Source organism: Podarcis pityusensis (genome assembly GCF_964106645.2).
Source record: "Podarcis pityusensis genome assembly, chromosome: 17".
Taxonomy (NCBI): Eukaryota; Metazoa; Chordata; class Lepidosauria; order Squamata; family Lacertidae; genus Podarcis; species Podarcis pityusensis.
In genome coordinates this window covers 7,543,396-7,558,025 of record NC_138042.1, presented here as the reverse complement: position 1 = coordinate 7,558,025, position 14,630 = coordinate 7,543,396, and the positions used below count along the sequence as shown (strand labels likewise).

Here is a 14,630-nt window from a genome sequence, read left to right as displayed (position 1 = left end):
ACAGAAGGACCATGCTGAAGAGATCTGTGCTATTTTTGCACTTTTATTGGTCTGGATTTGGAGGGGGGGTGAGAGAGAGGTGGGTGGGTGGGTGGGCAGCATGTTAGCTAAACTCTGTAAGCTTGCACATCCTCCAATTTGTTTCATTTGCTAACAACGATCTCATTCTCAACCCAACAGCAACCCAAAAGGGCCAGGGAGATGAGGGGCTTTGTTCGAGTCCAAAGCCATGTTTAGGAGAGGAAGGGAAAGAGAGAGGAGTAAAAAGGAATTTCCACGTTTCCTCTTAAAACGCATAATAATACGCTCTGCCCAAATGCAGTTACTCCGAGTCTTAGAATGGCAGCCAGAGGGGGAAATCAGCAAAGGAATTCCTTATCTGACAGCATCTTAGTCTTGCGGGCACTGCTGGTAACGATACTACTAATAATGATAGTGAGGCATGATGATATGCAAAACTGCCTGAATGGGCTGAAACCTATCTTTTCTAACATTCCAGTCACAGAGGTATGTACAGGGAAATAGGAGAAGGGTGTGGGAAGGTGGCAAAGTTCAAAAGGTTACAAATTCCTGTGTGAAATGAGTGCCTGGCCTGCTTGCAGTCCCATAAACCTCTGTTTATCAGGAACATGGAGATAAATTCCTGAAAGTCATCGAGGAAATTCCAGAGTATTCTGGTACAGTGGGACCTCAGGTTACATACGCTTCAGGTTACAGACTCCGCTAACCCAGAATTATTGCTTCAGATTAAGAACTTTGCTTCAGGATGAGAACAGAAATCTGGCTCCAGCGGCAGGGCAGCAGCAGGAGGCCCCATTAGCTAAAGTGGTGCTTCAGGTTAAGAACAGTTTCAGGTTAAGTACGGACCTCTGGAACGAATTAAGTACTTAACCTGAGGTACCACTGTATTGCATCTGTGTGTCTGGAGGAAAAAACCCATCCTGAGGAAAACAGGTAACTATTGATTTCAAAGTTATTCCTTAGAATCATTGAATTACAGTGGTACCTTTGCGCTACAAACTTAATTCATTCCGGAGATCCGCACTTAACCCGAAACCGTTCTTAACCTGAGGCATGGTTTCACTAATGGGGCCTGCCACTGCCGCTGCCATGCAATTTCCGTTCTCATCCTGGGGCAAAGTTTGTAACCTGAGGTACTACTTCTGGGTTAGTCGAGTTTGTAACCCAAAGTGTTTGTAACCTGAGGTGTTTGTAACCCGAGGTACCACTGTATAGAGCTGGAAGAGACCAAGTGGTGCATCAACAGCTAACTATTTTTATAGGTATCTTTAAAAATAAAATAGAAATATATATGTTTATGTCTATCCCCCAATCTTCCCTACCCCATTTGCATTGAAGAGATATCCTGATCAAACATGCCATGCTAGCGCATGCTCTTTCTGGAAAACAAAAGCTGAGGCACCCTTGCCTTTCTTCAGTTTTTATCAAAAGCCCCTTAGAGAAGCACAGCCCCTCCCCAAGCATCTCCTGCCCCTCCCCTTCCTGTCCCACAAAGGGACAACCGCAAGTCGTGGGGGAGGAGAGCTGATCACAAGTGAATGAGGCAGTTTTGTGGGTCTTTTTTTCTGTTTCTCTGGGGTTCTGCGGTTCCCTCTCTCTGTGTATGTCAGACGCATGCATTACATTACCAATGTTGAAAATGCTGCTTTTTCCCAGCCCAATACATTCTGTAGTACTTCCCTATTGGGTTCAATTGTTTTCTTTAATAGTTGCCCGAGTGACATTTCCCTTGTCTTATGCACCAGCCTTTGAAGGAAGAGTTTGTATTTTGCCTCTTTTCTTGCACAGTGGAACCTTGGTTCCCGAACTTAATCTGTTCCGGGAGTCCATTCGACTCCCGAAACAGTTTGAGAACCAAGGCGTGGCTTCTGATTGGCTGCAGGAACTTCCTGCAGCCAATCGGAAGCCATGCCAGACGTTCAGCTTCCAAAGAACGTTCGAAAACCGGAACAATCACTTCCAGTTTTGAATCGTTCGGGAGCCAGAACATTTGGCTCCCAAGGCGTTCAGGAGCTGAGGTTCCACTGTATCCTAACTCCACCTTCAAGGTACTTTAAACTATTAAGGCGAGGTGGGGGAGAATTGGACAACCAGATATGTTGTTGCACTACAGCAGGTACAGTAGTACCTCAAGTTAAGTACTTAATTCGTTCCAGAGGTCCGTACTTAACCTGAAACTGTTCTTAACCTGAAGCACCACTTTAGCTAATGGGGCCTCCTGCTGCTGCCGCGCCGCAGGAGCACAATTTCTGTTCTCATCCTGAAGCAAAATACTTAACCCGAGGTAATATTTCTGGGTTAGCGGAGTCTGTAACCTGAAGCATATGTAACCTGAAGCGTATGTAACCTGAGGTACCACTGTATGGGGAACCTTTGGCCCTCCAGATGTTGCTGAACTACAACCCCCATCATTCCTGGACATTGGCCATGCTGCCTGGTCTGCTGGGAGTTGTAGCTCAGTAACCTATGGAGAACCAAAGGTTTCCCTGTACTACAGTTTCCGCAACCCCCAATTATTCACCATGCTTGCTGGGGCTGATGGGAGTTGTAGCGCAATGAAGGGCACAACACAATTTTGGCCCTACAGTCATACCTCAGGTTACAGATGCTTCAGGTTGTGTTTTTTTCGGGTTGCAGACCGCTGAAACCCGGAAGTACCAGAAAGGGTTACTTCTGGGTTTCGGCGGTCATGCATGCGCAGAAGCGCTAAATAATAATAATAATAATAATAATAATAATAATAATTTATTATTTGTACCCCGCCCATGTGGCTGGGGTTTCCCCAGCCACTCTGGGCAGCTTCCACAAAGACCAGAAATACACTAATATGTCATACATTAAAAACTTCCCTGAACAGGGCTGCTTTGAGCATGCGCAGACGTGCTGAATCGCAACCCGTGCATGCGCAGACACGCCGCTGCGGGTTGCGGACGCTGCGGATTGCGAACGTGCATCCCCCACAGATCATGTTTGCAACCTGAGCGTCCACTGTATTTCACTTCCAAACCAAGCGAACTTGAGTAGCTGAATTGCTATGCGAGGATTAGCATATAGGGTTGCATTTTCTTATTAGGTCTGACAAAAGTTTGGGTGACAGGCAATGCCTGTCTCTCATGAACAGGATGTTAGGGGAGGAGCACAGAGGGCAGCAAACCACCTTCCCCCATCAGCGGTGAGGATGACTCAGCTCTAGTCTTGGAGGAAAAGGCAGGAAACAGGGCGGGCGTGAGAGGAAAGACCCCTTAGAAGCAGCCCTTTGATAAGGCATTATCAACAACTCTTGCCTGCTTGTTCCAAGCTGAGGTTGGCAGGCAGCGTATTCTTAACAGAATTTCGGGCCGATACCCAGGCGTAGTCAGCGGAAAGAGGGAGGGCAGCATGGCAGCAAAGGCACACCATCGTAGTGATGTTTTTGTCGCGGTCCCGGAAAACAACTTCGTAGTCGAGGATGACTCCACGAGCTGCTTCGGGGTCTGGTGCCTGCGAAAGGGAGGTGAGCAGAGGTTCCTCCAGTCAAGAATAGAGATTATAAAAGAAAACAAGAAAAGAAAAGCCTGAAGAAGCCCACCCAGTCAAACAGATCCTGCTCACTAAGGACACAGCTGCATGGCAGTCCCTGCTCACACACACAGCAGCCAAAGAGTCATAGATGGTGCAACTACTTTTATTTAAGTAGATGGAAAGTCCTGTGCCTTCAACACACTGCAAAGATAGTGCAAAAGGTCCACAGGGTGCATCTCCTCTCAGCGAGGGAATGGGGTGATCAGAAAAGGTTGGGCGGTTGCTAAAGGGCAGGAAGCTGACAAGTGAAAGATGGGCAAAATAAGGTTTTTTATCAGCAGCAACTGTATGAAAAAGCACTCAGATGTCATTCTAGTGTTGGTGAGGCAAAAGACCCTGGGCCCAAGCACACATGAATATTGTATAAAGATGCAAAGCCCTTCTTTCACACCCTGCAAAATGGTAAATGCACAGTTTTTAAAAAACTGGGCAATGGCCGCCCACCCGCAATTCCCGAGCCTCCCCTGATCAGTCAAAACAAAGGGGGCAGGAGATCACACAAGACACATCCTATGCGCACAAGACACATCGTATGGGGACTTCTGGTGAGGAAAAATGGTGGGCGCCACGGCAGTGAGCAGCTCCTGAAGCCAGCCAGAGCCAACTGCGCTACCAGGCTGGCTCTGGGCTGCTGAGACTGCCGCTGCCACATTTCCCAGGGACAGATTTGCAAATCTGGGGACATTCCAGGAACCGGGGAAATCTGATAACCCTATCCTGCACAGTATTTTTCCTGTTGTTTTGTTTGATGGGCCGTGAGTGCACCACAGAAATTTATGGAACATCTATTTACAGGTGGCAATCGGAAACTTGGCAAAAGTATGCATTCTTCTTATAGAATCATAGAACTGTAGAATTGGAAGGGACCCCCAAGGGATATCTAGTCCAACCCCCTGCAATGCAGGAATCTAAACACAGAATCGTAGAATTGTAGAGTTTAGCCAGATGCAGGCCAAACACGTGCGTGGTTATGGCGAGGTCAGATCTAAAGCAAACCTGATTAGAATTTGCTTTCTGGGCCTGCAAACACAAAGCTCCCTTTAAAAAAAAAAAAGAAAGAAAACCAATATTTATAATATTTCTGGCCCCATAGGGAACCCTAATAATAATAATAATAATTTATTATTTGTACCCCACCCATCTGGCTGGGCCTCCCCAGCCACTTTGGGCGGCTTCCAACAAAGATTAAAAATGCATTAAAATGTCACACATTAAAAGCTTCACTGAACAGGGCTGCCTTCAGATGTCTTCTAAATGTCAGGTAGTTGTTTATCTTTTTGACATATGGTGGGAGGGCATTCCACAGGGCGGGTGCCACTACCGAGAAGGCCCTCTGCCTGGTTCCCTGTAACTTTGCTTCTCGCAGTGAGGGAAGCGCCAGAAGGTTCCCCTAAAGCAGCTGACAGCCGTAATTAAAAAACAGTGCACCAGTCCTAAGAGGAAGTGACCATGATTTGCTAACATCCCTGTTATCTGACAGCATAGTAACTTTGTTTTGCTGCAAAGCTCAGCATAATTGCTAGCAGTCTGTGGTCTGTGTAGTGCCATCAGTTCCCAGAAGCTGACCAAAAGCTGAGCACAGAGAGCCATTACAGCTCAGGGGAGATGTTAATTCAGTTAAACTAAATAAACTTCAGGTTCCCCCCAGCCAGCCAGCCAATAGCAGGGAGTGTATGTCTGCTCATTTGCCAAAAGGCTCCATGTATTATACACTCCAGGGCTCCTCAAATCCTGTGAAAATTCTTTAAAATTCAATTTTCTTTTTTCTTTTTTAAAATTTTTATAATAAGTTTTTATTCTTAAAATAATTCATCATTAATACACATATATTACAAATATACAAGCATACAAACATACATTTCATACAATCCTTAAAAGTGTTCAAACATACTTACACTCAATCCCACAAATAATTCCTTTTCCCATCACCATCCACCACCACTCACCCCACCTTTGTGTTAGACTTCCAATCTACTCAATTGCAATTTCTTTCCACTTCTATTACTTTCTTTCACACACCTTTAGCCTAATTTCATACTTCTTTTTCTATTACACATTGTTATCCATCTTATTTAGTATTTCAGTATTTGAAATGGAACTTGTTTATTCTAATAGGAGTTCTGATTTTTCGATATGGTTTTGCAAGTATCTTTTAAACACCTTCCAGTCCCTATCTATCTTCTCTTTTGAGATCCTTCCAATTTCTCCCATTGTTTTGGATATATTGTAATACTCCAATAATTTTCATTCATCCCAGTAAAAAGGAGACCAGCAAGGTTCACTTTACCTTCCACAGCAGGAAGCGACTTGGAACACCTTTCTCAGAAACACCAACTTTTTGCCACACGTCTACCTGACCCAGTGGAGCTAAAGGCAACAGAGATGCAACAGGTGGTTAGTGAGAGCTAACAGAGCAGCTGGACAATCACAGGTGCTTTCCTCAAAGAATAAGTCCAAGAAACAAATGAATAAGGCACCATGCACAACTGACTTTTTCCAAGCAGACAGAAACAAAATGCACAATGGTGATTTAGTAATGATCAGGTTTATACTCCAATTTTGCTGCATGGAACCAATTCCGCCAAAGATGAATAGAATCTTGAATCCCAGAAATACCTGCCTAAGGAGTTGGTGGGCTCTGCATATGTTTAAGCAAATGCTGGGCAGCCCCCTAGTCACAGGTTCTGCGGCTGCATCCTGCGCTGTGAAACTTGCATTGAAATGGGGTCATCAGGGAGGGTGGACCAGAAGACCTCAAAGATGCCTTCCAACTTTGGAATTCTACGATTCAGTACCCCAACCCCAACCATTCCACATAAGGAATGAGAGTACAAGGTCAATTCCTTATACAATGGCCTCTCCCCACATTTACATATATATTTTTCAGTTGTACACCTACATTTTTAAGTGTACGTCTCAAAAATGTGAGACATGCATGTGACTAGCAGTTGTTTGAAATAAGTTTATCAGCCAAGCTCCTGCTGTGATGTTAGCGCATCCGTCTCTAAAGACAGAATGTTTCCTCCAGGAAAAGACAAGGAGAAGAGAAGGGGAGCATAATGAGAGCATATTGACAACAGACTGCTAGGAAGAAACTGAAGTCCAACATGACATGAAATTCGGGTACTGAACTGTTACTGAACTGAAGGTAAAAGGTAATGGTAAAGGACCCCTGGACGGCTGAGTCCAGTCAAAGGCAACTATAGGGTTGCGACACGCATCTCGCTATAAAGGCAAGCTGGTGTTTGTCCATAGACAGCTTTCCGGGTCATGTTGCCAGCATGACTAAACCGCTTCTGGCACAACAGAACACAGTGGTGGAAACCAGAGCACACGGAAACGCCATTTACCTTCCCGCCACAGTGGTACCTATTCATCTACTTGCACGGGGATGCTTTTGAACTGCTAGGTTGACAGGAGCTGGGACAAGGCAACGGGAGCTCACCCCGTCGTGGGGATTCGAACTGCCGACCTTACAATCAGCAAGCCCAAGAGGCTCAGTGGTTTAGACCACAGTGCCACCTGTGTCCCTTCCAGGGCTGTACGTACCTGCCTCCGGGGTTACGAAGGTCTGGGAAGAACTCCATTCACTCCAGAAACCTTTTTTCATTTCTGGAATGCATTGTACCTGCACCTCGTAGGAAGTGAATGGCTTCAGGTCCTCCAGGTCATACCCTTCCTGGTCTACATGCTCCTCACTCAGCTGGGAAAGAACATTATCGTCATCATTATTATTACTCTTACGATTCATCGTAGTAATAGAAATAGCAGTTATATTCCTCTTTTAAAGTAAGAATCTATAGAAAACATCTCACAAATCAGGTAAAACACCCCCCAACCCCATTTTCTCCTGCTATTGTTGTTGTGCTGATATACTTGCCTTCAAATAAAAATAATAAAAACAAAACAAAACAAAAATCATCAACATAAACATTCATCAGAATAGCAGGAAGTTTAGCGGGGAGGAGATGCAGGAGAGCACGGGGAGTGAAGTGTTAGGAGACCATATTCCCTCCTATGAACCTGCCCTGGTTCTGAGATCTTCAGGGAACACCCTTGTCTCTGTCCCACCACCATCTCAGATACACTTGGTGGGGACATGGGACAGGGCCTTCTCGGCGCTGGCTGCTCCAGACAATTGTGGAACTCCCTCCCTAGAGAAGCCAGACTGCCTTCTTCCTTGTTGTCTTTCTGCCGCCTAGTGAAGATTTTATTGTTCCAACAGGTTTTTGAAAACTGACTGCTTTTAATGAAAGGGCTGGTGCCATGCTATTTCTACAGCAATTAATTGTATGGTTTTAATTTAATTCTATCAATGTTTAATCGGTTTTTAACGTGTCTTTTCTGTTCTTATTATTATTTGTAAGCCATCTTGAGCCCCTCTTAGGGAAAAAGGTGGGGTATAAATAATAATAATAAGTTGTTATTTTTTATCACTGAGAGGGAAAGCAACGCCAAACAATTGGAGCTGAGACTCCTAGGTTCTGTTCCAGTTTGGGAAGCTGTTTAACTTCCACTGAGGTCTCTGTGCTTTCTTCTCAAATCACTTCAAGCTGCACCCACAGAGAATATGCTTGGTCTCCCAGGTTTGTTGCTGTGATGTGCCAAACACCATAATTGTCTCAGATTCCTCAGGTTGCAGTTCTCCCAGAATACAAGCTGGATAACAGCTGATGGGATGGGGAAACAGACCCATGCATCCAGACAAAACAGACTCACGTAGGTCCAGCTGTGGTCCTTGGACATCTTGTATCGAAGGGCACAGGTGAGCGGCTGGTGATGAAGGGATTCAGACCAGTGAGGGTTCTTCCAACTGACCATAGCGACAGAGGACTCAAACACCACAGGCTCCAGATCAGGAGGAGGAGGCTTCACTGAAAGAAGCAACGCAGAGAAAGGCCTCAGGCACAAGAACCCTTGTTGCTTACTCTTCACTCCCACTTCCCACTCTAAGCATCAGGAATGGAGCCATAACTATGCTATACAGTCATACCTTGGGATAAATACGCTTCAGGATAAGTATTTTTGGGATGCACTCCACGGCGACCCGGAAGTAATGGAGTGTGTTACTTTTGGGTTTCACAGCTCGCGCATGCGCAGACGGTCAAAATGACGTCACGCACATGCGCGGAAGCAGCAAAACGCGACCTGCGCACACGCAGACACACTGTCGCATCTTACGTTCTGTTCAGGATGCAAACAGGGCTCCGGAATGGATCCCGTTCGCATCCCGAGGTACCACTGTAACAACAAACTCTAAACAAAACCCAGGAAACAAATGCTGAGGAGTAAGATCAAGGGTCAGCATGTCCACAGAGAAGGTGGCCTGCAATTCCACATCACAACTTCCAGTGTTTTTATTACTAAAGTTACTGGTTTCTTATGAACAGGAGGAAGCAGTCTAGTGTTTTTCTCAGAAGTCAGGGAGAGATTAGGTGGACTTCTGCAGTCAGCGCGGTGATTTTTCAAGGGGTTCTAAATTCTTTCAGGATCCAAATATTGAGAGGCCAAAACCAACCAAACAAAAATGCAACATGAGATAGCGCTTTTGATTCACTTTCACAATTTACACATTTTTGAAAGGCACACACAGGACTGAATGCAATGAAGAGGTGAGTGTTGCAGAACTAGAGATAACTTGGATGGGCTGGAAGCTGCTTTAAGTAAATTTAACAGGACCCACTGAAAGCCCCAGCCACATAATTTCAAGTGTCAAAGTCTTTAGGGATGTAAGTTGCCATTTTTTATTGAACAATAGAAAAGCTGAGGTGTCTGGAATTTCACAGCTCGTGACATCACTGTGGAATCTGTAGGCGTGATCCTCTGTCGCAGCATGACACCCACTATTCAAGCTGTCCTGTACCACACAGATGTAAAATCAGCTCCAGATGTGAGATGGCCCTTGGCAGAGTGCCCTCTGGCAGCCCAGCCTCCCACATCACTGGTCCCCCATCCACAAGCTTTCATGGTGGTGGAAGTGGTGGCATCCTGAATTTCCCACAATACCCCACAGTGATGCTACATCAGGTTAGGTCTTTAGGCATTGTGGGAATTCCAAAGTGGTACTCACAGGCCCAGCTGTTTAAATCTGGGGATGAAGGCCAGCATTGCCACTAGGTCCCCTGTTGGGGTCTCAGCAACTGCCAAGAGTTACCTGATGCTGACACTGAACCTGCACTGATACACAAAAGTGAGCAAGCACACTGGTACTATTTTTAGCACTGAGCCTCTTGGGCTTGCCAATCAGAAGGTTGGCGGTTCAAATCCCCATGATGGGGTGAGCTCCCGTTGCTCTGTCCCAGCTCCTGCCAACCTAGAAGTTTGAAAGCACACCAGTGCAAGTAGATGAATAGGTACCTCTGCGGCGGGAAGGTAAATGGTGTTTCCGTGCACTCTGGTTTCTGGCATGGTGTTCCGTTGCGCCAGAAGCGTTTTAGTCATGCTAACCCAGAAAGCGGTCTGTGGACAAACGCCGGCTCCCTCGGCCTGAAAGCGAGATGAGCGCCGCAACCCCAGAGTCGCCTTTGACTGGACTTAACTGTCCAGGGATCCTTTACCTTTTTACCTTACTATTTTTAGTAATATTTTTTATCCTCATCTGCAAGTTTATCTAGACCCTTCCCCAAAGCACTCTGTGCCTATTTTCTCTCACCTATTTCATCCAAGCTGAAGTTTAACTTAGCGGAAGTTGCAATCCCAGCCATGCCGTGATTGGTTTCCACCCAAACACTGTAGCTGTCTCCCTGTGTCAGGTTGCGCCTTTCAATAAGCAACCAGTTCTGCTTGCCCGGAGCTCCACGCATGGGGGGTTTGCCAGGATGACTAGAGAAAGAGGCAGAAAGAGGAAAGGCAATTCCGGCATGAATCAAAAGTGAGTATTTGCCACTCCTTAGTTATACAAATTCCTGCCAACCTAGCAGTTCGAAAGCACGTCAAAGTGCAAGTAGATAAATAGGTACCACTCCGGCGGGAAGGTAAACGGCGTTTCCGTGCGCTGCTCTGGTTCGCCAGAAGCGGCTTAGTCATGCTGGCCGCATGACCCGGAAGCTGTACGCCGGCTCCCTCGGCCAATAAAACGAGAGGAGCGCCACAGCTCCAGAGTCGGTCACGACTGGACCTAATGGTTATACAAATATATTGCCCAAGACTTACCATTCCTTGCAAAATCTTGCCACAAAAATCCTGCAAATGCTCCATTTCCAATTCAGAACAAAGAGTTATGTAAAGTGGGTAATTTGTTTTGTTCTGAGTGTGGAATTTGTAAATTCGGTCTCCTAAGACTATGCATTTTCATACACATGCCTCTGTGTTGGCTACAGAAATAATAATAATAATAATAATAATAATAATAATAATAATAATACATATGTGATATAGAAATAAATAAATATACAGTACTGCCACAAATTTTAGAGAATGGTTGCTTTCTGGAATGATTAGGAATGCCTACTAAAAAACCCCCAATGCTAATTCATCTACAAACAAAGAACAGTACATATTCAACTTATTTTTTAAAAAGGTAAGCAACAGGCAAATGTGGATGGTTTGTGAAAAATAATCAAGAATTTGGAGATGTAAGTAGGAAGTAGTGATTGCCCCATGCAAAGACACAGAGAAAGGTCATAATGAATACTGGGCAACAGAAGCTTAATTCCTGACCGGCCTGGAAGTGGTCTATATGCAGAGATTGTTAAAGTCAACCTGAACACTTTCCCTCCGAGTAATAGGGTATCTGAGGAATTATGAGGTATAATTATGAGGTACTACTATTGTCTCCATACTGCAGATGTGGGGCTCATTGGATTCTGGCTTGCCTAAGGGTACCTGGTAAGTTCAAGCAGGCGTGAGATTTTCGGCAGGGGACTTTCCAACTCACAGTGACGCCAGCCAATAGAGTGATGTGTGAGGAGACAGGTTAGTTTAAAAACAAGGTCTGTGGGCTCATGATGAGTCTGGACTTATTTGCAAAGCTGTCTGAAGCATAATGGCAGACAACTCCTGTGCAGGCAGGTAACTTCCAGAGTCAGAAACTCCCTGGAAGGTTCTGTCAATCAAACGCAGTGACTTCTTCTGCTAACAAGACCTTGGTAGAAACCCTTTTGCCTCCCTGAAAAATGCTGAAATGGCATTTGAAACCCAACGCGGCTAACAATAGAGTGAGGAAGTTGCAGCACATTGCGAGGACTGCCACCCAAGCGCACCGATGTGCACACACACACACACACACACACACACACTTCCTAAGGCCGACAAAGCAAATTCTTCCTGACATTTTGCAAGTTTTGCCTCTTTCATGCCAAAATCCACAGGCTCTCTGGGGCTGGATCAGCACAGGGAAACACAGATAATGCCTTGCTTACTATTTCAGGCTCTTATAGTAGAGGACATGGGTAGTATTAGCATCTGGAGGCTCTCTGGTAGACCAACTGCAGTTCACAATATTGCTGGGCACTGACTGGTAACATTTCAGGTCCGTGGGGACATCAGGGTCACCTGCAAATAGAGACATATTCCAAAATCAGCACTCAAGCCACAGAAAACACAGCTATTATCTTACACTATTAAAATTCAAGGGAAGTGGTCCTAGTTGTCCAGACAGAATTAGCACCCTTCTCTCACTGTTTGTTTGTTTGTTTGTTACATTTCTATCCTGTCCTTCCCCCCAAAGGAGCTGAGCGCAGCAAACAACAAGTGACAGAGCAATAAAAACATCATTAAAACATCTCCAATATACAGTGGAACCTCAGTTTTCGAGCATCTCAGAAGCTGAACGTTTCAGAAGCTGAACGCCGAGAGCCCGGAAGTAATTGCTTCTGTCTTCGAACGCACCTTGGAAGTCAAACGGCTTCCGCTGTGTGTTTTTCCATTTTCTCAATGGATTTTGCCGATCGCCCATTGTGCCTCAGTTTTCGAACATTTCAGAAGTCGAAAACCGAGGTTACACTGTATAAGCTAATCACCAAATGGCACCTTAAACCTAGATGGCAGTCACCACAATGGAATTTCTAGGTGCCACACCCCCCCCGTTGGTGGTATTATTATTGTTGTTGTTGTTATTGTTATTATACTGATTTATATTTTAGAAAACAAATCTCAAAGGGGTTTACAACATCCCCACCAAAGAATCCAGAATAAAACAAGGGGGCTTTTCTGCAGTGGCTCCCCATTTGTGGGATGCTTTCCCCAGGGAGGTTTGCCTGGCACCTTCATTGCATATATTTAGGTGCCAGGCAAAAACATCCCTCTTCTCCCAGACCTGTGGCTAATTAAGCAATCTATGGCATTTTGAACGGGCGGGAGGGAGGTATTGTTTTTGTACGTTACTATGTTATGGGAACCAGGTAGAGGGCCTTCGCGGTGGTAGCAACCTCCCTGAAGAACGCCCTCTCATCAGATGTTAAGGAAACAAACCATTACAGTGGACGCTCGGGTTGCGAACGTGATCTGTGCGGGAGGCACGTTCACAACTCACAGCGTTCGCAACCCGCAGCACAGTGCCACGTCTGAGCATGCGCGGGTTGCGATTTTGCCCTTCTGCACATGCGTGACCACCGAAACCCAGAAGTAACCCGTTCCGGTACTTCCGGGTTTCGGCGTGCCCATAACCCAAAAAAATGCAACTTGAAGCATCTGTAACCCGAGGTATGACTGTACAGTGGTACCTCGGGTTACATACACTTCAGGTTACATATGCTTCAGGTTACAGACTCCCCTAACCCAGAAATAGTACCTCAGGTTAAGAACTTTGCTTCAGGATGAGAACAGAAATCGTGTGGCGGCGGCACGGCAGCAGTGGGAGGCCCCATTAGCTTAAGTGGTGTCTCAGGTTAAGAACAGTTTCGGGTTAAGAACGGACCTCCGGAAGGAATTAAGTACGTAACCAGAGGTACCACTGTATATGAGTTTTAGAAAACATCTGAAGGCAGCCCTGTATTGGGAGGTTTTTCTATGTACTGTAAACTGTCCGGATGGGTGGGGGAATGAACGATGATGATGATGTTTCTATATTGTAAACCACCCTGTGCTCCTTGGATGAAGGGCAGGATAAAAATTTATTAAATCATCCTCATCATTCCTCTACAGATGCAGCTTAAAAGGCTCAACAGTAATTGCATTTCTGACCCACAGCTCCCCACCACACACACCTTCTCAGCATCTTCACTTCCTTCCTGTCAATACCACACAGGCCCCTGCTGTCTCTAGGCCTTAGCCCTGCTTTCTCCTTCATGCCTCCACCATTTACTGTTTTCTCTAGTCTTTGCTTCTCAACCACTCCCTGCTCTGTCCGCCTTGCCTCCTGGCCTTCTCTCCCCAAGAGCTCACAGCCTTTCCTGTCCTTGCTCCCCTGCCCTCTCACACCCTTCTCATTCTGAAACATTATCTCCCCTGCCCTTATTCCCTCGCACATTTATCTGTCTCCTACACCACCACTTCCTTCAGATACCTGTAATCCATTGCTTCACCTGTCTCCTTCCATTCCGAGAGAGCTTAATTCCCGGACAAGCTTGATGTTGGTGATATCACACCAGCCTAGCTAATTAGCATCAGAAACTGTGGTGCCCAAACTGGTTTGCGTCCCCCAAATTTTATACTTGTGGCATTAAAGACCTATGCCACCAGCCACTCACTCGCACGTAATAATAATAATAATAATAATAATAATAATAATGAATTTTATTTATACCCCACCCTCCCCAGCCAAGGCCAGGCTCAGGGCAGCTAACAAGCAATAATGAAAACAAGTTGAATGAATATAACTTAAAAACAAGATTAAAATACAACATTAAACATTGAAATATTAAAATGCAGCCTCATCACAGGAGAAGAAAGGAAAAACGAAAGGCGGGGAGGGAATCAAAATTGATTCCAAGCCAAAGGCCAGGCGGAGCAACTCTGTCTTACAGGCCCTGCGGAAAGAAATCAGATCCCGCAGGGCCCTGGTCTCATGAGGCAGAGCGTTCCACCAGGCGGGAGCCAGTGTTGAAAAGGCCCTGGCTCTGGTTGAGGCTAATCTGACTTCCTTAGGGTCCGGAACCTCTAGGGTGTTC

At 45.7% G+C, this 14,630-nt stretch overlaps 1 protein-coding gene across 1 annotated transcript in view; it reads right to left on the bottom strand.

The window, feature by feature from the left end:
* The window catches only part of IL27RA (interleukin 27 receptor subunit alpha), a 33,335-nt gene that overhangs the window by 14,313 nt on the left and 4,392 nt on the right, over positions 1–14,630 (bottom strand). Inside the window, exons 3-8 of the mRNA XM_080988545.1 lie at positions 11,943–12,075; positions 10,235–10,404; positions 8,302–8,456; positions 7,132–7,285; positions 5,870–5,949; positions 3,295–3,501 (exon numbers count right to left, since the gene is read on the bottom strand). Coding sequence (XP_080844671.1) covers positions 3,295–3,501; positions 5,870–5,949; positions 7,132–7,285; positions 8,302–8,456; positions 10,235–10,404; positions 11,943–12,075 — 899 coding nt within the window. The remainder of the gene's footprint in view (positions 1–3,294; positions 3,502–5,869; positions 5,950–7,131; positions 7,286–8,301; positions 8,457–10,234; positions 10,405–11,942; positions 12,076–14,630) is intronic.